The sequence below is a fragment of the Megalobrama amblycephala genome, linkage group LG1, assembly GCF_018812025.1.
Source record: "Megalobrama amblycephala isolate DHTTF-2021 linkage group LG1, ASM1881202v1, whole genome shotgun sequence".
Classification (NCBI taxonomy): domain Eukaryota; kingdom Metazoa; phylum Chordata; class Actinopteri; order Cypriniformes; family Xenocyprididae; genus Megalobrama; species Megalobrama amblycephala.
In genome coordinates, this window is record NC_063044.1 from 70,170,136 (window position 1) to 70,197,623 (window position 27,488).

Here is a 27,488-nt window from a genome sequence, read left to right on the forward strand (position 1 = left end):
TATGGGTCTCACTTGTGGACGCATTCCAAGGTAAAAAGTCATCCTAAAGATGAAAGAAGGTAAAAAGATGAATCCTTCACTGCCTTGATATCCTGCAATCCTGTGCTTTCCACTCGGTGACAGTGGGGCTAAAAAATCAAGATGCCGTCTGTCTGAAATCAGTCTTGTGAGTTATACCTTCATGCGCAAACACTGCCTGCAGAGTCATTGCCTGGAAGGGCAGCAAGGCAACAAGTCAGATGCAGCCATGGACTTTCTGCACGAGGGCGCCCTCCAGCAACATGATTTTGCAGGACATTAGTAGCTGCACACGCTGCGTCTTCTGCGTCTTTCACGCTGCGTCTTTATGACACATGGCAGCGTTAAGGTGCAATGCCGCCACATATTGTACATTGTGATGTCAACCAGATACTGGAGCTAAATTATTTTTATGTCGTATTATCATATGTGTAGTATTCCTTTTAAATATTACGGTTATTGTTAATACCAGTATATTGTCACATCCTTAATTAACATGAAATTGACATTTCATGTGTTGAATATCAAGTCAATACGGTTATATTGTGACACCCCTAAATGTCACCAAATTTACCAAACAAACTGTAAAGGTGAGGTCCGGTCATAGTTGATATAAACATTGACCATCACACATAATCAGTGTTTGTATGTTATTGATGATATGTTTATATGTTATATAGAACGACATGAGGATGAGTAAATTATTTTAATTTTTGGTGAACTATCCCTTTAATCTTCTATAACTTCTCAAATCTGTTTTAACTTCACTTATATTGTCATTGCTTTCTTCCACTTCTTTGCCACAAAGAAAACCAGTTGTTTGCAGTCTTAAACCACAAAAACTTTGTCTTTTTGGCACAGACATGAATGACAGTAAGCTCACAATGCTGCGATGCTGTGATGATGTGCCAATCTCAAATCTCATCTCGGGGGCAAGCAGAGTCTGGGTCCATGAGGGTAAAGGACAGTTTTTTCTGAGTATAAATATCACTACAGAAGTCCAGTGAGCTTCAGACTTCAGTTGAAGACTTTAGCAGAAGATTTCATCTCTGAACTTCCCACAGACACACAGAGACTCCAGGTAATTCATCATTTCAATCAATATGAACAGGAGATGTTAGTGTGAATGTGCTGTTTAGAGCTCAGATGTGATCACAGGGGAATCATAGACATGTTTTTATTCAAATTAAAAATCATCACTAGATTGCAAAGTAACTGAAGGATTTTTTTTTTTTAATAATATAGGATTTGAAACAATTGATAACCATCCTTCTTGATAAGGAAATTGAAAATATTGCGATAATTAATGAAATGACTAAAGTTATTTGTATTGAATTATAAAGTACGTTTTTCCCCTATGAAACCTGCGGTACGGTGAATAAAGCCAGAAGGTCAAACTCATTAGTCCAAAAACAGCTTGTATGGAGATTAAGCTGCCAAAAACCCCTATTTTGACAATTTCATATCTTGTCTCAGTATGACATCTGCAGAAGATCAACGCCCACTTCTACATTATTGCCTCTGAACTGTCATTGAGGACCTGAAGCGTATGCGCACTGGAGCGGCACTAAAAAAAAAAGTGCACTTCAGTATACTTTTATAAAGTGCACTTATTACGCAAATAATATACTTTATTAAAGAACACTTAAGTGTGAATTAAATGTAATGTTTTCAACCACATAAAAGTATACTATTATCATTTATTTTTCAATTTATATTAAATACCACTGAGAAACTTTGCAGTGTAAATTTTCAATAATTACCTGAAAAGAAAAAACATTTTTAAAAAATGTTTGCATTTTTCTACATTCGATAAGAAGTTTGTATGTGTTAAATAAGAAGAGATCTTTCCGCTAGAACGTGTTGTTTCTGAAATCATGGCCAGTGCTCGTTGCTGCGTTTCATTCTGGAAAAAGCACAAAACAAAATGCACACAACGTGTCCTTGCTCTTGATGTACAATCACTGATGAACACCTTTGGTTTTAATGAGAAAAAAAAAAAAGAAATACAACATGCGACCGGATTAGAACCCAGAACCTCAGAAACGCTTGCCAAAAATTCTACCACTAGACCATTACAGTACACAAGTAAATTAGGCGAATTTATGTATTTATTCACTGCTGTGAAAAATCTCGGCACTAATTATATTGTTTTATTAATATTTAGATTTATCTCAATATTTATATTAATATAGTCACTTTGTCACATTTTGTGATGTGGCAGGGCACACGTGCGTTGCGGGCCCCCCTGCCTCATGAGCTTGCAGTTACACCACTGTAATGAAACCTCGTTTACTAAAATCACATGACTTTGGCAGTTTGATACACTCTAAAAAATAAAACATTGGTTCAACAAAAAAAAATATGTTAAGGTTTTCCACTAGAATTTTTAACTTAAGCCAATTGGAAGAATTACATTAATTCAAAGCAATATTTTGAGTTGATCCAACATAATGTTTTAAGTAAGGTGAAGACTTTTTTTGCCAAAATAAAAACACACTTCTAAGTAACATGAATTTAATAATTATCAACATGAATGCAACTATTTAAGTTGATCCAACACAATGTTTTAAGTAAAGTGAAAACACTTTTTGGACACAATAAAACTGCATTGCTAAGTAACATGAACTTACCAAGCACCGCTTGTCACCATGATGGTAAATCTCCAAAAACCCACATTAACACATTAACTCTTCTAAATTAGCATAACAAAACATTAATTACTGCTAAATCTCCCTTACCATTAATCTTGTGCAAAAAACATTATATAACACTTAATTTTAGCATTTACTCTCCCTTTCAAGTGCCATGGGCAAAGCATGATGGGAAATATAAATCCCAGCCCAGTTAAAAGAAGTGTTCATACAACTCAAAACAATGAAACACGTTTACACGTCATCAGAATGCATTTTACATTAACAGAACATAAAATTAAATACATTTTTGATTAACTGAAAATTTTAAACTATGACAAGTCATGATAGTATATCGAATCATTAGGCATAATTTGTGTGTCATCCAAGCTAAATAAAATAACAATTACAAGTAAAAAGTCTAGCAGCATTTCAGAACTTGATTTTTTATTTCACTACAATATATATATATATATATATATATTTAAGTAATGACTAAAGGTCCCCTGAATTAGTTTTTAGAGTGTACACGCTCCGATTCACTGATTCGAAAACAGGATTATTTCACTTCAGAATTAAAATTTCCTGTTAATTTACTCACCCCCATGTCATCCAAGATGTTTATGTCCTTCTTTCTTCAGTTGAAAAGAAATTATAGTTTTTGAGGAAAACATTCCAGGATTTTTCTCCATATAGTGGACTTGAAGGTCCAAATTGCACTTTAAATGCAGTTTCAAAGAGCTCCACATGATCCCAGACGAGGAATAAGGGTCTTATCTAGCGAGACTATTGCTCATTTCCTAAAAAAATAAAAATCTACTCTTTAACCACAAATGCTCATCTTGCACTGGTTCTGTGATCCACCAAGTACAAACTATATTAAAATATTGTTTGTACACATTGATCTACTGGTTCTTGTCACAAAAATACAAATCTTTGTAATAATTATTTATGTATAATTGTGTTTTAAATCTATGCAGAGTCCCAGTGTTCTCTGAGAAACGATGGCGGTCTGGACTGTCTATCTGTCTCTCTGTCTTCTGGTCGCTTTGAATGCTTCAGGTAAAACTATTATTCCACGTCTCACATCATAACTGTTATTTTAACATGAATTGAAGCACATCTGGGACTCTGTAATGACTGATCAGAAGCAGGAATGATCTAATACAGTATGTGCACCTGAGTTTGTCTCTGAATTATTATGATAATATTAAGACAATAAAACAACAATAATTATATCATTATATCAGCTAAAGTTGTTGATTCTTATGAATGATATTATATTCTTAATTTTGACAATAATATACAACACCAAAATATTCCTGTTAATTTGCAGTATATATTCATTAGTAGTTGTAGTAGCACTACTGCTAGCAGTTCTGTGTTAAAAATGTGTATTTCTTTCTTTTTAAGTGGAAACGCTTCCTGTTGGAGGTAAACCTTGTAGCGGTAAGTCTTCTCTTGTCTTCTTCTCTTGTCAGTGTGTATGTCTAGTACAGTACAAAAGTCCAAAACCTGTGCATTTCTCCACCTTAACAAGTGTGTGTAACACCTGATGATCATGTTCTCCAGCATGCTTTAAAATGATCTAAAGAGCATCTTGGAAGCTATTTTAAATCCTTTGTTTATTTAAGGTACACTATGTAGCTTTTTTTTTGTTTGTTTTTTCAAAAAAAAAAAAAGTCAATACATCATCAATCCTTCCTGCCAAACATGATTCACTGATTCACTATGGTAAGTCTATTAGAAGTGTTTATATTTTAGACCTGTCACTCACCTGTGCATGTCTCGTCACATCCGTAAATAGAGAAAAGTTGTTGTCTGGTGTGGGAGTGGCACAGGTTTGCTGTCACAAGAGCAGGAAAAGAAGAGATGGAGCAGCTGAATCTCCAACCTCTGGAGAATCGCCTGTTTTAAACAAACACTGAACAGAATAGAGAGGAGAGTCTGCTGGAGAAAAGAGAACACAACAGAGCTAGTAATAAAACAAGAACCAACATTAGCTCGGCTTTAGGAGATGAGGAGAACTGAGGGATTTGAAATGTTGTAAAAGCAACACAGTGATTAAGGAATTTTTGAGGTATTTAATTCCAGGACCAGATTGACTGCCATATGTAGCTCTCTAACAGAGTTCACTGTACAGCATCTTTTGTGAAGCGTCACCTTCATCTCCACAGTCATGCGAAGCCAAAGCACAACTGAAACAATGCTGCATGTCATTTTGTTTTTAACTGGTAAAGGGCCAAAAGTTACATAGTGTACCTTTAAATGAATGGTATTAATTTAATTACATGAAAGGTCATTAATGGTAATAACATAATAACAAACAAAACTTCATTTTAACAGCCTGTGCTTCAGGATGGTCTGCCTATGGATGCAGATGCTTCAAGTTTTTCAATAAGTATAAAACATGGTCTGTAGCCGAGGTATGATACATTAAGCTTCTGATATGACATAAAATCATAAGAATATTCTTGGATTAACTCTGTAAACATCTGTGACACCTGTCAGTTATCATAGGAAAGTCATTTCAACTTGTTCCTCAGGTTAAAATCAAAATATATGTTAACAGTAAAGAAATGACAGTGGAGCTCCAGGATGTGAACAAACATCACTGTGATAATACTGAAACATCATAATGGTCTGAAAATACAGACACAACACATTTCATGTTATCATGAGAGGATCACTTAAAAACTTTATCTATGTGAAGTTATATCTAATCTATATACAGTATAACCAGAACCTTTTCTAGAAAAGTAGTCCCTCCTCAAATGGCAGATTTTATATTTCACGGGTAAAATAATAAACAAAAAATAAACAGCACAGTGAGTAAACATTATTTCGATGATAACTGAAGGCATGTCACAGATTTTGGCAGATTAATTTAAAATAACATTGTGTTTGCTCATGTCTCTGCCTCTACAGAATCTGTGTTTGTCCTATGGTGGGAACCTTGCTTCTATACACAGCCATGATGAGTACATTTTCATACAGAACCTGATTAGACGCGAAACTCATGCAACAACACGTACCTGGATCGGAGGCCGTTATGCTGTATGCAATCATTTTTTTCATCATTCTTTCTGTGCTACTGGGCATTTACCATTACATTTACATTAAAACTCATTTAATACATTTTTTTAATACAAAACGCATGCACATAGATGTGTTTTTATCATTTATTTTTGCTCCTCAGAACAGTTAGTTTAGTGCATTGGCAGCCATGAGAGGCACCGCTCACCATGATGATGTCATACTCCAGTGTTTGTATCGTGAAACTCGATGTGAAATAGTGTGGCTGATAGAGATAACTGAGTGATTTAACCCTTTCTTACACAGTTTTCACATATTCTTTACTGATACCCTTTCTGTGAAATAAGTTCTGTTTAGATTTCTGACATGTTTAAAGTGGGGTTAGGGTTCATGAGGAATCATCTTTTAGATAAATAAAGATAAAACAAAGCCATGTAAAGCTGTGGTCATAAACACAATGCTGATTTTTCTCTTCTGTTCACAGGAGGGACATTGGCTCTGGAGTGATGGAACCGAAATGACCTATCAAATATGGTCGCCTGGAGAACCCAATGACCATATTTATGAGCTCTGCGTTGAGATGAACTCTTTCCGTAAGTAACTTCTGTTAATGCTCATGAAATAACATGATAAATGATCCGTCAATCTGAATTGTGTTAGACCATCAGAAGATTAGCAGAAACTGCTTCATGTCATACTGTATATCCAGAAGCTAGAAAATAACTTTTTCATCACAGTTAAAAATGTTTTGTGAACATTCATCACAAACAACATGTTGCTGATTGTTTTCTAGACATCAAATCCTAATATTTCTGTGTCTACCATACTAAATAAACAGTATTTATTTTTTCATAATACACAAATGATAAAAACAACTGTTTTTTCTGTCTTTCAACAGATGGCAACTGGAATGATGTGAAATGTCATTACAACAGGCCCTATGTGTGTGTGAAATGAACCAGCATGTGAAGAATCAATGTAGAAGAAACAAGCTTCTTTGATTCATTTACTTTCCATTAGAAGTGTTTAATGGAGGCTAATAAATGTGTTAAACAGTTTAATTATGTTTGTTTGATTTTGATTTTTATTCATTTATTTGTGAATGATAACTTAATTACTCAGTTACACCTGTGAAACATCATTTTATAATTATCACTCCACGGTCTCTCTCTTTTCACACCAGGAGCGTCGCACGTGCCCCAGTAAAATCTTTGTACCCCAGAAAATGTTCCTAATAAATAATTTTTCTGATCAGGTAGATTACAGTAAATGTCTGAAAATAGGCTTTCTGATTCATAAAACGTTATCATTTACATTAGTTTAATTATTTAAAATATGAAGGCTGTTTGCGTCGCTGAAGCGAAAACATCCAGTGTGTCCTCTCACGCCTTGTCCCCTCGCTGAGCTCCTCCTCATACCTTTACTTTTCACCACAGAATCCTGGAGAAAACCTGTAGAAATTAAAAATGAATAAATGAATGAATAAATAATTTAATAGGTAAATTAATGTGATAATAGGAAAATAAATAAATGTGGTGTTTGTTCTGAGAGTCGTGTGATTTAGAGAGATCAGACAGTAACATGCAGATCCTTTCTGATTGGCTGACACTCATCTTACGTAACACGAGTACACTTATTTAAGCCCACAATATAGTGGAAAAAGAATACATCAAGAGTTCAAGAAAACAAGACACATCTCTGATATACTATCCAGCAGAAACACACAGTTTGCTGTTCGGAGCACATTTCCTGAGGTTTGACTTTTCTACATTTACATTTATTTCACGTTTAGCCGACTAAAACCCATTTAGTCATTTTTGATTTGTGGGGCATTCTGGGAATGTTAGTTCTGTTGGATCATTCCAGGAAAATGTAAATTTCAAGAGTTTTGACCACTTCAAAGACTCCTAACCAGCCGCGACACGACAAAGGATTCTATTTTTGAAAAATTGTTTCTATATTTCTGAGATTTTGCAGCTATTGAGGGAACAAGGACATAAATGCACAATGACAAGAATTTATTACTTACAGTTTAAACATTGTTGTTTCCTTTCATTTCTTTTCAAAATCTCTAGGTAAATTATCCGTTGTTGCTCTCATCATGGTTATTAAAGTCATGCAAAATGATATTCAAGCTCAAACCATTTTAGTATTATGCAAAGCTCAAACAAGTGTTTTTTTTTTTTTTTTATGACAAGATTGTATAAGTCACTGAGTATATATTTTGAATAATGTTTTAAGGTTTAATTTTGTTTTGTTTAATTTCGTTTGTTTAGCTGCGAACAGAGTCCGCCCACACACTGGCTGTGATTTATGATTGATTTTGTCTTCTGGTAGCTTTGTCACGTCTGGTTAGGACACGGTAAGCTTTTTTAAAAAAGGAGACTAAAGCTGCCTTTTCACTGCACACGACATTAGGATATGATTGTCGAATTTCGCCCCCTAATGGCAGTCGCACAGAATTTTCAAATTGGCCGTGCGTAGCACATTCATCTAGAGAAGCCTTTTGCCTCAGACTTTCTCTCTCTTCTAGCCTCATTCGATCTCAGTCGGCTCATCACCACAAGTACACACAAATCTGGCAACCAACTTGACCTCATTTACATGCGCAACTGCATCACTGACAACATTTTAGTAAACCTCTGCACATTTCCGATCATTTCTTCATTACTTTTAATCTACAACTCCCCATTTGTTCACCACCAACACCTCTACCAGTTACCTTCAGACGAAACCTACGCTTTCTTTCTTCTTCTGATCTTTTCTCTGCTGTATCATCCTCCCTGCCCTCACCCACACAATTCTCATCTCTGGATGTGAATACAGCAACAGACACTTTATGTTCCACCTTAACTTCATCTCTAGACAGAATCTGTCCTCTGTCATCCAGGCCTGCATGTGCTACTCCCTCTAATCCCTGGTTCCCTTTCGATAGGGAACTCAACTCTGCGCTGATTGCGCTATGGGGATCCGTCACTCGTGACAGGTGTTCGAAATGCCAAGAATCACAACACTCCAATCCTATTGGCCGGCGACAGCCTATGACGTCGAATGGCGTGAACCGTGACGTATAAAGGGAGCGCCTGAGGAAGCAATCAACATCTTCTCATCTTTTTGGGACTGTTTTGTTCGTGCCGTTATTTCACAAACTCCGGTAGGAAATTACTCCTTTTATGTCTGCAAACGTTCAGGAGAATGTGTTCATCCGTGTGCCAGGGGTTTGACACGCGTTTTTCTGTCTGGAGAGGAGCGAACGCATGGACGGTGCTTGAGGGCGCCTTCTATGTGTGTTTATCTATGGTTCACTGTGAGCGTCTCTCCTGTTGGGACGCTCCATTCTCGTTTGACACTCTTCCCGAGGGAGGAGGTGTCTGCATCTGCGGCTGTGATTGTTGCCCTGTGTGTGCTGAGGCAATACGGCGGCTGCAATCATAGGGCTCGCAGGTGAGCTCGTTGGGAAGTCTGAGAAAATTATATTTCTCTCAGCTTCCCCGGGGCTACGTGGATGAGTAGATGATGGTGACGTCCGTGTTTGATGTCTCCGCATCCGATAGTGAGCGCTCCTCTGGCTGCTGGGGTATGTAGAGCTGCTGTGTTTTTGGGACGCACTTTTCGGCGGGCTGCGGCTTCCGTGAGGGCGCGTTAAGAAAGGGGCCGCGTGCGGACGGCTCAACGAACGGTTCCTTTCTGTCCATGAATGTTGCAGCTCCCATAGACTTTCCATTCTCTCCTGATCTCCGCGTTTGAGATTGGGATAGCATGGAAAACCCCCTGGCCATTCAGATTTGGATCTGAGCCAGACAGACGGGAGGAGGAAGAAGCGAGTGTGCATGTGAATATATACATATATAGGATGTATGCATTTATATGCATGTGTATATGTATTTTATATCATGCTCAGATACTTCTTATGGTCAGACTGATGGCTTGGCCCATAGTAATTATTTTTGTCAGCCCGCTTTTTCGGTTTGATAGTGAGAGGATCTTTTAGGTTTTAAAGAACCCTAGATTCTATCCTTTTTTATGTAAAAAAGAGTTTTGGGATCTTCGGTCTTTTAGCTGCAGGAATATGAGGTGGGTCTATTTTATGTTTTTAAAATAAGACCTTGGGCCCTATTTTAACAATCTAAACGCAAAGTGTAAAGCGCACGGCGCAGGTGCACTCAGGGCGTGTCCAAATCCACTTTTGCTATTTTAACGATGGAAAAACGGTCCGTGCGCCGGGGCGCATTTTTGAAATGGGTTGTCCCTATTCTCTTAATGAGTAATGGGCGTAACGTTCAATAAACCAATCAGAGTGTCATCTCCCATTCCCTTTAAGAGCGAGATGCGCTCGCGGCAGGGCGGATTGCTATTTACATGGCGTACATGCGATGAGTCAGTTAATATATATGTGTGTGTATTGGCACGATTGTTCAATTAATTAGCCAATTTCGTTCATCATTATAAGTAGTAATAGGCTGAATTGAAAATAGGTAGCCTAATTCTAATACACGCAATGACTATTCATCATTACATTTTTATATTTATGTAGCCTACACAATAATATTCTTTTACACTGTAATCCTTTTGTTTTTAATATTTGGCATGTTTGTGTGATGCGCATCCCTGTGTGTAATGAGCAAAGTCAACACGCACTGTGGACGCGCCCAGAGGTGCAGTTTCTATCTACCAACGCGCTCTAACAAAAAAATATTGTGCCATTGACTTTAGACTTTAGACTTTAGACCAGGTTTGAGTTGGTCTATAGCGCAGTCTATTTTCAGCTCCTTAAAATAGCAATGCGCCGGCAATGCGCCTGAACACACCTCTTTTTTAGACCAGCACGCCCATGGGTGCACTAACTGGCGCAAATGCATTTACTAATTTAAGGACGTGGCGCTGAACGGGGAAACGCGAACGGCGCCAGACGCAAACTAGCAAACTCACTTGCGCTGCGCCTTGCGTCGCATTGCGCCGGGTGTATTATAGGGCCCCTTGTTTTCCTGTATAGTTTTTCTGAGCATGTAGTTTATCAGGAGGCTGGCCCATCTTGAGCTGAGGCTCTGAGACAGGGCCAGAGGTCCAGTATGGCCACTCAAGCACCTCCTCTTTTCAGGGCAGGCGCAGAGACGGCTGGACTCGAGGAGGAAGAAGCAGGTTTGAGGAGGTGATTGATCACGTACACCAATAGCGTCTGTGATCGATTCCCTCTCATTGCGGGGGCAACATTGCATTTGCCCTTGCCCCTTCTTCCTCCACCTCCTGAGTTTGAATTTGAGTTCTTTCTACTTGCTAAGGGGCTTCTTTTACAGTTGGGCTGTCGGCTGGCCTTTTGATAATATTTTTTCTAAAGGCTGCCTTCTGGCTTGATAGTGAAAGTGCTTTTAGGCTTAAAAGAACTTTTGATTTCATCCTTCTGCATGCATTAAAATAAGGAGGGAAAATCTTCATTCTGCGAGCCGCAGGAAAGTAAACTGGGTCTATATTTTTAGGTTTTTAAAAAGTGTAGACCTTGTTTTTCCTGTAAGGATGGATTACCAAGACTGAATTCAAGATTCCTATCCTGTAATAAAACAATAAAACTCTCCAATCTCAAGTGAGGATCTGCGAGAAAGAGCTCAGGACAAGCTGAGTTCCTGACTCCTCACACCGCTCCTTCTCCTCAGGCCATGCAAACCTCACAAATCTACTATCTTAGTTGTTTTAAGTGACATCAATGTAATTACCTCTGGTGTGACTGGCAAGATGGTTTCACTCCCACATCAATAGAACAGACAAGAATAAAGACAACAAAACCTGTTCTCCTGGTGTGGGAGATGCCCCAATAAAGATCTTTATTAACCATTTGTTTGTTCCCCAAAGCCAGGCGTGTGACCCTCTGGGGCACTAGAAAGGGTCCAACAAAAGTTGCATAAATATTTGGGTGCTAAATGTTTACTGTCCTTTTGTTAAGATTTGGGTATTTAAAGGGATTTGGCAACCCACTCAAGGAAGAATCTGTAGTCAGAGCTTCCCGCACCACTGCTGTATGTATCTCTCTATTTGCCAGGTATGCTGACTCTTTGAAATTCTTTTTAATATCTTGTTTTGAATTGTATTTTGTATTTTATGCTGATCAGTTGTGTGATGTATTCTTTTTAATTATTTTTATTGATGTTTTATCCTGCCTGGCAAATTAATAAATGTTAATCTTGATTTATCTTGGATTCCTCTAAAATCATTATGACTAGTAGATTATTAGAGTCCATATTTCCACAAATCTGCGTCAGGATAGATTAAAACTAAAAGCTCAATGAAAGGAGCATGTGGGCACATCATTTGACTTTTTGATTTTTGTCTATCATCTGACTTTGCAAGTTGCAGTACCGTGACTAAGAAAACTGTGTTTTTGTATGAACAAGCATGTGGCGGTTCGACTCAAATGCATTAGTAAACTCTGCACCCTCTGACTAAGACCAGAACTGGCGAATTTGTGATCATGAAAAGAACTAAAACGGCCGAAGTGACTTTTCTAAGCGATATGGGTCTGTAATGAACGGATAATTGAAATTATGAGATCCAGACTAATCAAAGATCTAAATTAAAGCACAACTAACCTTATGATCAGCTGATACATCAGAGAATTGTGAAACTTAGAGTCATTTATAAATTGGAGTCAGATCAAATTAATCACGAAGTCAAAATTGAATTAGAAATCAACGTTGTATTAAATTAAGATGATTTTTACAGAAGTGCCAGAGGACCTACACGTGAAATTCCTTCGACCAGACCACTAGATACCGTCGTTGGGCTAGTGGGTGGAAACTTACATTCCTGTACAGATCATTATCCGCTAATGCGGCCACGCCCACGGAGCCAGCGCTATTCAGAGGCAAATTCTGAGGCAACACATGCATACATCGTCTCAATCATGTATTTATTGTCGTGAAAAGTGTTTATCTGTATGTAAAAGCCATGGTTAGCGACCTCTGGAAGACATACATGCCGTTAGTTCCTGAAATGTTCTCTTCTCTCTGTGCACATTTGTGGACTAAATGTGCACAGAGCGCCCTCCGGCTGCAAGTATGAATTGAAAACACCAGTGCTCATTGTGATGACATTGAATATTAAATAAATATAACTCCTCTGTATAGAAATTGACATAAACATATGAGAATCCAATATTTCTCCAAATGTGCATGCTTTTAAACTAAAAGCCTATATTCAGATTCTTTGCATCACAGAAATACATTATATTTTAAAATGTATAATATAAAACCATTATTTTATATTGTAATAATATTTTTCTGTATGTTTCATATACACCATGATGAGCTTGAGACATCACAGAAGTTTTTTTTCACAGCCTACCTGACTGAAAGGCCTCATTATTATGCAGCACCATTAGAAGTTCTTTATGCGAATCTTTTGTCTTCTCAGGTGTAAATGACCCATTATTCATGATGATTCACGCCTCCACGCATACTGTGTTTCTTGACAAAAAGTGTCTTACAAAAACTAAATCAATATATTGTTTTATATGAACAAGTAGGAAGGATAATTTTTTTACATAATTTTGAAGCAAAACTCTAGCCTACAACCTCAAATACCCAGAAGTCTTGTAAACACAGATTTAATATATTTATTGGCCTTATTTCAGTGACTTAAGTTTTTTGTTTTTTCAATAACCACGCATAAACGTTATTCCTTCAAAAATACAAACATGTACATACATGTTCCTCACATATTGTGGTAGCCTAGTTTGTGCTGAATACAGTGTAATGACACTTTTGTCATTAATATGTTTATTAACAACTGAAAAAAGCACAAATGTCAGAGCATGTCAAAACTTCTCCAGGCCCCAAATCAGCCTCAGACTCCAGAGGGTTAAGCTCCCAATGTGGACAAGTGAAAGCCAGATGTTTGTATCTAATAATATTCCTACTATGCATGCTTATCAGCCACCAGCTCAGTCACCTTCCCCACAGTACATTTCCCAGCATCCCTCCTGATCCACACCTGCACATCATTACCTGCACTCTCCATAAAGACTCTCTTCTCCTGCACTCCCTTGTCTGGTCCTGTCGATGTGTATCAGTATGTCTAGTGTCTGTCAACTTGTGTGATAATATTCACGACCCTACCTGTTACTCTAGCTAGTGATGGGCAGATCGAGGCTTCGTGAAACACTGAAGCAGTTGAAGCAAATGTGTCGTAATGTGTCGAGGCTTCAAAACAATCTGACACCTGTCTCCACGGTGACCCCTAGTGGTCAGAACAGTGTAAATGCAACAAAACTCAGGCCAAACATGCATAAAAACACCTTTTACAAATGTATTGCAAATGTTTTATTGAAAGTAAAATCTATCAAATGCAATTAACTAATCATCTAATAAGATTAAATATAGATTGTGTGTGTAATATGTGTTCTTTTATCAATTTTCAAGGCTTGTTTCTCTGTTCAATGGCTCAAGATAAACAGGCAAATAAGAGATTAATAACTATACCATTATTCATTTTAATTATTCTAATGTCTAATTAAAACATCTACAAATGTATAAAACTGATCAGAGATCAGGTAAAGCCCACAGAAACTTGTTCAATAGTTCTCTTTTCACTTTCACTTTATCATCGCCCTCTACCGATGAACCAATTTCAATCTGTTGACGTGATGACGCAATGAAGCCTCGTTTACTGAAATCACATGACTTTGGCAGTTTGATACACGCTCTGAATCACTGATTCGAAACAAAAGATTCATAAAGATTCTGAGCTTCATGAAGCAGTGTTTTGAAATCGGCCATCACTACTTACCAGTGATCCTGATTTATCTCCTGTCTTCTGTTCCTTGTGTCGTTTCCCTGGATTCTCCACTCAGCCTGCATCACCGTCTTCACTGCAATACATGGACTGTATTACCACCAGCTAAGTTCACCATCTGCCATTCAGTGACTGTTTCCTCTTACCTGTTCACTTTTAGCCTGCTCTCTAATACCTCCAATAAAGCACTGTTTGTTTGCTGCTCACCTCATCTGTCCTCTTCTGTGTTTGTGACAATGCTGTGTTAAGGAAATATATGTATAATTTCATGTTGTCACAATACTGGAATTTCTAACTTTGACACTATACCTACGATACTGATATTGATATTCAATACCACAGGGAAATAGGAGCAGGAGCAGCTAAATCTCCAACCTCTGGAGAATCGCCTGTTTTAAACAAACACAGTGGAGAGTCTGCTAGAGAAAAGAGAACGCGACAGAGCTCGTAATAAAACAAGAACCAACATTAGCTCGGCTTTAGATGGCGAGAACTGATGGATTTGAAATGTAAAAGCGTTGCGGTGATTAAGGAGTTTTTATTACTCGACAGATGAGTGTAGCGATAAGTACAGTTACTTAATCAATTTATGGGTATATAATTAATCATAAAGCTTTATGTCTAATTATTATGCATATAACAACCCAAGGGGGAATTAAACATATATTGTGAATTAATTACAACGAATTATAATCAATTACATATATGATTAGTTCTGCTTTAATTGTTTAGAGAAACTGGAGAATCTGCGGTTTTTGGTTTCCTCCTCTGAAGACAGCTGAATACTCGTTTGATGGTCTTGTTTTCTATGTATTTCAACTTGTTTTTATGCCACTTCAGATGCTTGGGAACATGAGTTAGTCTAAACTCATTATACAGTAGAATATTCTGGTATATTCGTGTGACTTCTGCAGATGTGTGTACCATGAAAGAGTGCTTATTAATGATTTTTTTAAACATAATTTTAAAATTGATTATTAATATATACACTCATGGCAGGACATATTGAGAAAGCAAGAGAGAATGAGAATAAATAAAGTTAAGCATCTGTGTGTTGTAAAGTCAAATGTGTAGCTGTGGGTGAAAGATTGGCTAGTTTAGTTTTCCTCACACGACAAAATTACAGATAACGTCTCAAAATGAGTTCTAAAACAGCTAAACTCGACTGAAACATTTGCAAAAATACCTAAGACTATTGTGCTTGGAGAAACGAATCCTCTTAAATGTGCTCTCTGATGGTTCTGGTCTGGGTTCTACGGAGCCCCTAAAGGGACATGGTGATAGAAAAAAAAATGGGAAGGGAGGAAATTTTACGTGGTGGTGGAAAAAAAATTGGGATGGGAGGAATTTTTTTTTTTCAAATCTTTTGCGTTCCCTCGCAAAGATTGCGTTCCCTCGCAAAGATTGCGTTCTCTCGCAAAGATGTTTTGCGTTCCCTCGCAAAGATGTTTTGCGTTCCCTCGCAAAGATTGCGTTCCCTCGCAAAGATGTTTTGCGTTCCCTCGCAAAGATGTTTTGCGTTCCCTCGCAAAGATGTTTTGCGTTCCCTCGCAAAGATGTTTTGCGTTCCTTCGCAAAGATTGCGTTCCCTCGCAAAGATTGCGTTCCCTCGCAAAGATGTTTTGCGTTCCCTCGCAAAGATGTTTTGCGTTCCCACGCAAAGTTGCTTGTGTTCCCTTGTTATGAGTTCGGCGAAACACTTCCTGTTTCCCGCTGGTCGTGGTTCAGACAGCTCACGTTCATAATGGAGAGGTTCATAGAGTTTTATTTTGAACTTGGACTCAAATATAAAGAAATGCGGTCAGTGCTTAGTTCGAGGCACAGTTATGACGTAAGTGAAAGACACCTGAAAAGGATTTTACGCGAAAGAGGATTGTCTCGACGCAAAAATTACTCGAGCTTAGTGGACCTTGTTGATTTTATCCGTAATCAGCTGCAGTCTTCTGGGCAGCTTCATGGGTATCGATGGATGTACGCCAAATGCAGGGAGAAGGGTCTGCGTGTGAGAAAAGAGGATGTGCGCGTGGCACTTAAGGAGCTGGACCCTACAGGAGTTTCAATGAGGAGAGCCAGACGTCTCAGACGGCGCAACTACTTTGCGAAGGGACCAAACTTCATTTGGCATTTGGATTCATACGATAAGTTAAAACCATATGGCATTTGTATCAATGGTTGCATTGACGGCTTTTCGAGGAAGATTATCTGGCTTAACACATACACAACTAGTAGCGATCCAAAGCTTATAGGCGGTTACTATATTGAAGCGGTGGAGCGTTTGGGAGGATGCCCAAGAGTTGTTAGGGGGATCTTGGAACTGAAAATGGTCATGTTAGAGACTTTCAGCGTTTTTTTCACATCAATCACGCAGATGAATCTCTTGACAGCTATTTGGATGGTGCAAGTACTGCCAATCAAAGGATCGAGTACTGGTGGGGGTTTCTGCGCAAGGAATGCATGGAATTCTGGATTTGCCTGTTTGCTGAGCTCAGAGACAACGGATACTTCGATGGAGGATTCTTGGACAAAAGTTTGCTCCAGTTCTGCTGCATGGGACTCATCCAGGTGAGTTAAATGGAAATTATGTTGTGATGCTTCTCTCTCTCTCTCTGTGTGTGTGTGTGTGTGTGAGAGAGAGAGAGATCCAAATAAAACAAATTGTCATTACTCACGTCACATTGTTCCAAACAGTACACATACAACGCATATTACTTTTTTGTTTGTTTGTTTGTTTGTTTTTGTGGATATTCAGTGCAGAGGCCACCATCTTTTGTTTTCCACATTATGTCTGTAAGTTTGAAACAATGAGACACTGGGTAAATGAGGGCATAATGTTATTTTTTGAGTAATTCAGTTAAAGGTTTTGCCTAATTTCTTTTATTATTGTATTGTTTTGCAGGATGAGCTGGATGACACTGCACAGGTTTGGAATACACACACCATTAGGCCATCAAAGAACATCAGCAACCCCAGTGGTCGGCCCAGTGTGATGTATGGACTGCCTGAACTCTACCTCACCAGAGACTTCCTCACCTCAGCTGACACTGAAAGTATTCAATTTTGCAAGAATGAGTGCACTTTCCGACGCCCCATACCATGTGATCCAGATGTAAATGAACTGTGCAACACTATAATTTCTGAGTCTCATTTGAGCCTTCCAAAAGACCCGTATCAAGCTGTGAACTTATACATGCATTTAAGAGATGTGATCAGGTCATTACTGTAAGAACTGCAAGGTCCTTTTTATCTGAAATGTGTTTAAATTGTCGGACTTGCATTATATTGTGCTTACATTGTAGACTATACTGTCCACCTGGGGGATCCTACAATATTTTAGAAAGTTTTTATAAAGAATTACAATACATGAACATCATTAAAAATGAAATCATCATGTGCAAAAGAGTTTGTTTACAAAGTTGTTTATAAATGCACAGAAAAGCCACAGAGGAAATATGTTTATTTCTGACAAATCTGAACCTGTAACACCATGTAAACTATGTGTTTAAACTTGATGGAATAAACAAAGTTAAAGATTCTGAGAACTTTCCTAAAATTTTAACTTTGAGAAGTTATTGAGACATTATTTTCTGTGTAAACACAATACACATAACACATGAATAACATAAGAACCAAATAACAACTTATCAGTATAACACTGTCTGTGGTTTATGTAATTAACAAAAAAAGTTGATTGTTCAGAGTAATTTCTGTACTAACAACAAAAGTGATATTGCTTAAGATGAAAATCAGCTCAGCCATCTGTTCAACACTTTGCAGCTGTAGAGTATATTTCAAAAATATTGTGTAAACAAAATGAATACAACAAATAACACTTAAACTGTACTAACAGCTCTGGTGATGTGCTTTGAATGACCTGACCACTTATTGGAAAACTCCAAACCTATTTGAAAGTAAATTCCATGTTATGAAAATCAAATGTAAAACAAATCATTAGTTATAGGGGCCATTTAAATGAAATGTTATCTAAAGACTGCTGTCGAATGTAGCATGCTGTACTTTAACCCATGAAACACAAAAAAGAATCTTCATGTAGATTGTTGCCAACAAGTTTATAATAACTACAGACTGTCAAGTTCCAAAAGAGTGATTATGATGACTATGAACTATTCCTGAGCAGCATCAAATTCACAGGATGTCCATTTCAAAGTAATCACTGGACAGAATGTTATCAAACTCTGTGCGGAGGTCTGGGTAAGAACTATAGGTATATGGTAAATCAAGAGTTGCTCCACAAGTATGAGCAACTGGTCTTCTGCAGAGGCCAGATTCTGCATTGAAGCTTACCTTGATTTGGTCAACACATATGACAGAAGAACCAGTACAGAAGCGTAGAAATTTTTCTGCTTTGCCTTGATCAGCATTTCTGACATACCGTTGCAGATGATTGAATACCATCTGTTCTTTCTGAGATCGAATCTCTTGTGTTGTTTGAAGTAGCTGTGCCACTTTTTTACCAGTGGCCTTCTTTGTGTCATAGAGAGACAGTAGACTGTCCTGGTCTGGTACTTTCAGCAGTGCAAATATCATGGTTTTGGAGAAGCAATCTATTATATATTTGGGCTCTTGAAGAATTGCTTTATGAGCCATTGTTTGGATGGCAACTTCCATGGTGTTTTTTGGAGGGATGCAATGAGAACCCATTCTTGTGAAGAGGTCAAGCAAATCTTCTTCATCACATTCCTCGAGTGTGCCTTGACGGACCTTTGCAACAGCAGATCGTTCAGTCGAAGAGAGGTAGTTTTGGAAAGATGACATCAGGACATCATCACTGACGGAGTCAATTCCATGTATGCATGCTACAATGAAAGCACTGGAAAGCCTCACTGGCAGTACACCAAGGTCAAGTAATCCTTTTACCCAGATCCTTCCTACTGCCTCCCATTCAACTTCAGAGAAGTCTGGTCTCAGTCTAGGAACACGCTCATCTTCCCCTTCACACTGTTCAAGGAACTGATCCCAGAATGCAGTGTAAACTTCTCTGGACACTCCAGCATCATCTACAGCACTCTCATTTACAAATTCCATCTTCAGAGTTGATTGAATTATGCTGCTATCCATGAACACAGCCAGAAGATCTTCTACAACCTTCACCCTGTGTATTAAAGCATGCACATCTTTTGAATTTTCTGAGTTTCCAGATGAAATTGTAGGAGAAAGGTGGTTTCTTGAATGTGATGGCAAATCTTCTGGTGCGGAAAGCATTTCGTTACCCATCTAGAAAAAGGTAAAAACCATTTAGAACTGTTTTTTACAATGTGTGTTCAAATTAAAAAATTCAAACAATTAGTTCAGTAAAAATAATTTTCCTACCCTCATATTGTTGTCTAATCTGAATAAGATTTTATTTTGTGTCACTGTAAAGTGGCATTTATTTATAAAAAAAAAATAACTATACTTGTTCTCAATCACTTCTCAATTCTTTAAAGTTTAAACTGTAAATTCAATTGTCATAACTGTTTGCTGGATCATCAGAACTCTATTGCATGTATTGCAAAATGTAGTAACTCTTAAGTAAATGTAGTAACCATATACATAAATATTTTATTATATTTTATTTAATTTTTTTCTATTTTTTGTTTAGATTGACTGCTTTCTATACTATACAATAATGTCATGTAATGATCAACTTAGGCTTACAATGCTTTTGGAAAACTACCCAGTTCATTTATTTTTGCAGAAATGTGTTGCGCATGTAAACTGAACATTCACAGTTGCTTTTTCATTTTACACACTCTATTATGTCTTTCTTTTCAATGGCAAGCAACTGAGTATTTTCAGTTAACATACAACACATTTTGACAAAAATTACTGTACTGTATAAAGACATGCATTTATACAGTTAAGGGATGTGATGTTCCCCCAGACATTACAAGCATTCTCAAAAATATTTTTGGAATATAGCATGATAACTTTTGATAACTGAATGGATTATTTTTGCATGTGATGGGTTTGCAAAAAAAGAATGTGTATAAGTTGTGAAGAGTTTGATAGTTTTCATTAAGAATCAACTTATAGTTTTGATCAACAGGCCATGTGCATTTAGTTATTGTGCAAATTGCAGATCATTGTACTAACTCTTCATTTCAATTCAATTCACATTTATTTGTATAGCACTTTTCACGGTACATATCATTTCAAAGCAGCTTTACAGAGAACGCATGTCAACGTTACAATTAAGTGAATGCAGTTAGCTAATAATGTAATAATTTAGGCAATTAATTTACAATCACTTTTAGCAGTTTAATTGAAGGTAGAAGCAATGAGCTCCTGGAAAAATGACTTACATATTAACAATAGTTAGGTTATATAGAAATTTGGGAATGTGCATTTAGATCCAGACGTCATCTGAAGTCCTTGCAGGAGTTCCTTGAAAGGTGTTGGTTGTGTGCCAAAGCACATGCAATTTGCTTATGTAAGTAATTCAAATATGATATGAACAAGAAACTAATTGTTCTGAGATCTGAACTTTTTGTTGTGAGAGAAAAAAAGTTCCAAATTCCAATTTGCAATTGAGAAAAACTAAAATAACCTTTTGATCATTTACAGTGCATCCGGAAAATATTCACTTCACTTTTTCCACATTATGTTATGTTACAGCCTTATTTCAAAAGGGATTAAATTCATTATTTTTTCCTCAAAATTCTAAAAACAATACCCCATAATGACAATGTGAAAGAATTTTTTTTTTTAAATCTTTGCAAATTTAAAAAAAAACAAACAAAAAAAAACCACATACATAATTATTCACTGCCTTTGCCATGACACTCAAGTGCATCCTGATTGCACTGATCATCCTTGAGATGTTTCTACAACTTGATAGGAGTCCATCTGTGCTAAATTCAGGTGATTGGACATGATTTGTCTAAATAAGGTCCCACAGTTAACAGTGCATGTCAGAGCACAAACCAAGCCATGAAGTCCAAGAAATTGTCTGTAGACCTTCAAGACAGGATTGTATCGAGGCACAGATCTGGGGAAGGGTGCAGAAACATTTCTGCAGCATTGAAGGTCCCAATGAGCACAGTGGCCTCCATCATCCGTAAAAGGAATAAGTTTGGAACCACCAGGACACTTCCTAGAGATGGCAGCCTGACCAAACTGAGCAATTGGGGAAGAAGGGCCTTAGTCTGGGAGGCGACCAATGGTCACTCTGACAGAGCTCCAGCATTTCTCTGTGGAGAGAGAAGAATCTTCCAGAAGAACAACCATCTCTGCAATCAGGCCTGTATCGTAGAGTGGCCAGACGGAAGCAACTCCTTAGTAAAAAGCACATGACAGCCCACCTGAAGGACTCTCAGACCATGAGAAACAAAATTCTCTGGTCTGATGAAACAAAGATTGAACTCTTTGGCCTGAATAGCAAGCGTCATGTCTGGAGGAAATCAGGCACCACTCATCACCTGGCCAATACCATCCCTACAGTGAAGCATGGTGGTCGCAGCATCATGCTGTGGGGATGTTTTTCAGCAGCAGGAACTGAGACTAGTCAGGATCAAGGGAAAGATGAATGCAGCAATGTACAGAGACATCCTTGATAAAAACCTGCTCCAGAACACTCTGGAATTCAGACTGGGATGAAGGTTAATCTCCCAACAGGACAACGACCCTAAACACACAGCTATGATAAAAAAAGAGTGGCTATGGGACAACTCTGTGAATGTCCTTGAGTGGCCCAGCCAGAGCCCAGACTTGAACCCGACTGAACATCTCTGGAGAGATCTGAAAATGGCTGTGCACCGATGCTCCCCATCCAACCTGATGGAGCTTGAGAGGTCCTACAAAGAAGAATGGGAGAAACTACCCAAAAATAGGTGTGCCAAGCTTGTAGCATCATACTCAAAAAGACTTGAGGTTGTAATTGGTGCCAAAGGTGCTTCAACAAAGTATTGAGCAAAGGCTGTGAATAATTATGAATACAAATAAATTAATAAAAAGATATAAATGATTTCAAACAAACTTCTTTCACATTGTCATTATGGGTTTTTTTTTTTTGTAGAATTTTGAGGAAAATAATTAATTTAATCTATTTTGGAATAAGGCTGTAACAAAACAAAATGTAGAAAAAAGTAAACCGCTGAATACTTTATGGATGCACTGTATTTTAGTTAGTTTTGGAGTAGTTTGGTTCCAAGTTTTCCAGATTTGATACTTTTATTATACACAACTGTGCAAAAGTCATGTTAGAATCAGTTACAACATATTGTATACATTGAGTATGTAAATGTAAATCATTTTTTTTCATGTAACTATTATTTTTTTGTTTGCTTGTTTACAATTAATGGCAAAAGGAATGTTTGGAAATGTAAAATGATATTTTGTAATGACACACTACAGAAAAGATTTAAATAACTGGCTTAAATCCATTTTTGGGGGGTGAAAATACTAACATTTTTGCACAGTAATGTATATAATAAAAAAAATCATGTAGTTTCTAACAACTGTATACTGGAGTTAACAATGGAGTAATAACTTAAGATATATTTTCCTGACACAGTCCAGTCCCCATTCTTTGTAATTGCATGGAAAAAATATTTTGCAAGCTCTCATTTTGTATTCCACATAGGAAAGAAAGTCATACAGGATTATGTATATGATCTATAAAGTTTTTGTAGTTTCTTTATTCCTTATTGTATAATCTGTTAAATAGTTTTCTTTTCTAAAGAAACAAAAGATAAATCTTACAAAAATATGCAATTCTGTGTTTTTGGATTCTATTATCTAAAGGGCTCTCTTACCTAGCAGTACAGGATTACTTGAGGGTGGGGATGGTACCTCAGTTTCAGCTTCTTTCATCTCTGCATTCTGGGGGATCAATAAACATGCAGAACAATAAAAAGAAAAAGAAAAAAGTAGTATCACTTGATAATGTAACAGCTGATCTAAAGGACCTCCACATGCAAAACACATTTTTGGTCTCTCTTACCAGCAGTACAGCATTGCTATTACTTGAGAGTGGTGATGGTACCTCAGTTACAGCTTCATTCAGCTCTGCATTCTGGATGATCAATACACATACAGAGCATGAAAGTCAAACACATTGTTACAAAAACATAAAAAAGTGTCACTGTTGATAATGTAACAGTTGCCTAGTGATGAGGTAGATGCACAAAGCCCCCTGAATTTGTTTTCTATTATAATTAGGATGTACATTGTAGTTTTAAAGTTATTTTATAATTCCCATTTAATGTTTATAGTCTGAATATTTTATTTTTAACATGTATGGTGAACCATTTGGTCCATTAGGACCACATTACCAGATTCAATGTTATCACAGTTGTTTGGTCTTCATCTGTTTGTCCAAGTTCATCATCTTCATTCCACTCAACTGTGTCATCATCTCCATCGGTTTCAAATATATTGTTGTGATGTGTAGGAATCTGATTGGTCAAGTCAATTAATTCATAGCCTCTTTGAACATTACAGAGCTCATGTGAATGCTGTGGACTGTTCGGTTGCTGCACACTTTGATTCCACAATTCACAATTCTCCTCGTCGTCACTTGAGGTGCTTGAGAGTGTTTGGACTCTGCGTGCTCTTTTGGTATTTTTAGGTGATGAAAGGGAGCTGTGTGAAGTGCTGGGTGTCTCTATCCCCGTGTTCTCGAAGGTCAAACCACTCTGTGGAACACCCTCCATTCCTCTTGTTCTCTGTGCTCTAATGCTTTCTTGTCTCTGAAGAGCATGCAATATTCAATGATTAACTCAGCCATTCAACTGAATTAATGATATTAATAGCCACTCAGCTAAATTAAATGTTAATTTACAACACATCTGTAACTATATTAAAAAAATAAGCCCAAAATACATTTAAATAAACTTTTAGTGATTTTACTAACCTTCCTCTTGGTGTCTCTGTTAGATGAAAGTCTGTCATCCAATAAATGTATGCTTGAATCCTCAGAATCACTGTCACGTCCATGTGATAACAGTTTTGCAGCAGGTCTCTCAGTATCACTGTCTACTCCATCCTGTAGTAATGAGTGTTCATTACATTCCTCTTTTTCTCCATCAGATAAAGATTCTACATCTGTGAGACACACCTCCTGTTTAGTGCAAACGTAAAATCTCAACATTTTCAGTTTTGTTTGTTCATACAGATTTCCAACAGTGCTATCCAAGGGAATTTGGTTTCTTTTAAAATCACAAACATGAAAAGTGAAGTCTGTCTCTGGACCTTTTGGTGACTGGCCATTTGGGAAAAAAAGATTCTTTCCCATTTCCATGATTTGTAAAACAGTTGTTTTTTTTTTTAACTGTCACATGTCTAGTGCCACCACCATTACTGGTCCTCACTTGTTGGTATCCATTACGGCAGAAGTGAAGCCATCCAATTTCAATTCTTCTGGAGGTTTTTTCTGCAGACACATTTTTGGGTCTTGACAATGCATTCTTTTCCTTGGGGAAGACACATGCTTTAACATTCAAAGTTTTAGCTGACTTTGATCCCAGTTTCCTTGCTTCAATTTTATCTCTCAAATTCTGTAACAGAGATTCTTTATCAGTGCAGGCTGCTGTTCGTTGACAGAAGGAGACCACAGCCAGTCGGTCACCATATGAATGAATATACTTTGCTATTTGCTGATCAGTCATAACAGAGAGCACAGACTTGTCAATCTGAAAGTGCAGAGAAGATCTAATTTAATAGATTGGTTCTAAAAGGACGTAAATGCACTAATGAATTAATAATATGTTAACACGGTGTAGATTTATTTATTTGTTTTTTTAACAATAAAGTTTATCTGCATGCCACCCTGGTTCTAAAATGGGGCTCAATATTAACATTCAGGGTACAGTTAATCTAACCTCACTAAAAGAGCCCTCATGAACTCACCAAAAATACAGTCAATGATCATGCAGGAATTTAAACATCATAACAATCAATTTTTTGAACAGGCCTATTTGTCATATTTAAGTTATTGTGGAATAAACGCAAGTATATTCTGTTACGTAAAGCAGCTTCATCAGGACAGTTACTATATAAAAACATTGCAATTGTAATTATTCCTCTTATTTTTGCAAGGGAGTGCAAACTTACACTCAACTATAGGTCTTTTACCATTACTAGTGAACCAGTTAACTGTACATCAATTCTGATTCAACAACAAAGGTGAGATGTCTGTGGTGATATTCTGACAAAAATAATTCAAACATAGCTTATGTGTATACATACGTGGCTATGGTTTTTAAGGATAATATTACATGTTTACACATACAGAGATGTCAATGTCCACACCTTTGGTCGCTTCACTAAAAGTAGCCTAGCTATCATTTGCATATTAGTTAAACATATGCCCATTGATCTTGAATGATACACTACCCACCTTGTCTCTTTTCATGTGAATGATGTCCTCTTCTGGAACATCTCGTGACTTTAAAAACTGCTGCAGATCGTCCTCCATCGCAGAGCTGCAACAGTTGTTCCAGCTTTGTGCCGATCCAGATCTCACGTCGTAAGTGATGCTGTGAAGATTCAAGCGCAAACCTCCGTGACCGCGCAGAAGTCTCTCGCGAGAACACAGGTTGCGCGAGAGAACACAACAGATAGTTTTGCGAGGGAACGCAAAACATCTTTGCGAGGGAACGCAAAGTTTCTCGGGGGAACGCAAAAGAAAATTCCTCCCAAAAAGCTTAAAAAAAAAAAGCATTAAAAAAAAAATCCTCCCATCCAAAAAAATTTTCCACCACCACGTAAAATTTTCTCCTATTCCAATTTTTTTTTTTCACCACCATGTCCCTTTAGGGGCTCCGTAGGGTTCAAACATGCCGACTCGTAAAGTGAAACATTCGTGAACTGAAAGTGAAAATATGCGCTCGGGGACAAATATGCTCAGTGACTGGAGAAAAAAATAAATAAATAAAATAAAATAGCCACGAAACGTCTATCTAAACAATTACGTGCATCAGATTGTGTGGGTACAGGAAAGAGACAGTAGATTTGTACACAATTAGATCGTTCCCACCAAAACTACAGAACGCACATCAGTGCAATCGTTTATTTCGTTTTTCTGTGCGTATCCTGAGATAAAATCCTGCAGACGCCTCTGCTTGTGTTTGATAGTCAGACACACTGCAGATGGCTAAAACACTTAATCACACAAATAATTACTGCTCAAGGAAAGGCAAACACTTGAGGTCTGTCAGTGACTTTGCATTTGCATAAAATCGCCTGTGTTTGTAGGTTGCAAGCACGCGCATCAGTGGCGCGCGGCGCGTAACCTGTTGCGTTCTGACACTTGTGAGTGAATCGAGACTGCCCTGAGCAGAAACATGTCCATATATGACTGATGATGTAGTGGATTATCGCTGTCCAATCACGTGTCAGACTCCTCTCTCTCTGTTTACTGAATAATTCCGCTCACAGCAGCGCATCATCATCAGCTCTTGAGATCTTGAGCAAATGTAAAATATCTAAAATATCTCAGATATGATTTTCTCAGCAGTAGCCTAATGTATGCAATTCTTCCTTTAATTTATACCTAACGAATTAATGCGCAATCCAGTCATACAAATGGATTTTGTTCTGATTAACGCGGTAAAAATAACTATTATTATTATTAAAGCAGGATATGTCAGGGGCGCAGATAGGAATTTGTAACTGGGGGGGACCAAGCTGTCAGCAAATGATTCAAACTCAATTAGTTATTTGGCGTAATTTGGGCTTTAACTTGTGCTCAAGTAGTTACTTTGCAAAATTTGGGCTAATGCTTTGCACTTAAAAGCCATTGGGGGATTCTTATTTGGAATCACGGATAAACAACAATGAACAAAGGTAAACAAAGGCCTACCTGATCACCACTAGCAATGCATGATCAGACTGTTATTTACTAGTATGCCAATCACCCACCAAAACTTAATTTGTCTTTAGCAAAGTATGTTTTATTTAAACATTTGCTTATCTCAGCATAGAAAGGCTATCATTATGAACAAAAAAGCAAAGAACAGCCGAAGTTATAATTTCATAATTTTTCTATACCTCTATAGAATTTCACAACAATGTGAAATA

The 27,488-nt window shown here is 37.5% G+C and overlaps 2 protein-coding genes and 1 long non-coding RNA gene across 3 annotated transcripts; 1 reads left to right on the plus strand and 2 right to left on the minus strand.

Moving 5' to 3' along the window:
• The first annotated feature begins 983 nt into the window (after positions 1-983).
• Positions 984-6,748, plus strand: LOC125248301 (galactose-specific lectin nattectin-like). The gene is made up of 7 exons (XM_048160022.1): positions 984-1,099; positions 3,632-3,713; positions 4,065-4,100; positions 4,998-5,077; positions 5,580-5,708; positions 6,172-6,280; positions 6,586-6,748. Exons 2-7 carry the CDS (start codon positions 3,656-3,658, stop codon positions 6,642-6,644), a joined length of 471 nt encoding a protein of 156 aa, XP_048015979.1. The 5' UTR covers positions 984-1,099; positions 3,632-3,655; the 3' UTR covers positions 6,645-6,748.
• Positions 6,749-7,002: 254 nt separating this feature from the next.
• Positions 7,003-14,827, minus strand: LOC125249108. Its single transcript, XR_007180500.1, has 3 exons — positions 14,615-14,827; positions 14,463-14,544; positions 7,003-7,138 (listed from the first exon to the last, which is right to left on the minus strand). It is a non-coding gene; the product is annotated as an uncharacterized LOC125249108 (long non-coding RNA).
• A 3,784-nt stretch (positions 14,828-18,611) lies between these two features.
• On the minus strand, positions 18,612-26,576 carry LOC125276712. The gene is made up of 7 exons (XM_048204544.1): positions 25,807-26,576; positions 24,322-24,512; positions 23,741-24,157; positions 23,410-23,481; positions 23,222-23,288; positions 19,697-19,700; positions 18,612-19,578 (listed from the first exon to the last, which is right to left on the minus strand). Exons 1-7 carry the CDS (start codon positions 26,051-26,053, stop codon positions 18,612-18,614), a joined length of 1,965 nt encoding a protein of 654 aa, XP_048060501.1. The 5' UTR covers positions 26,054-26,576.
• Positions 26,577-27,488: the final 912 nt, after the last annotated feature.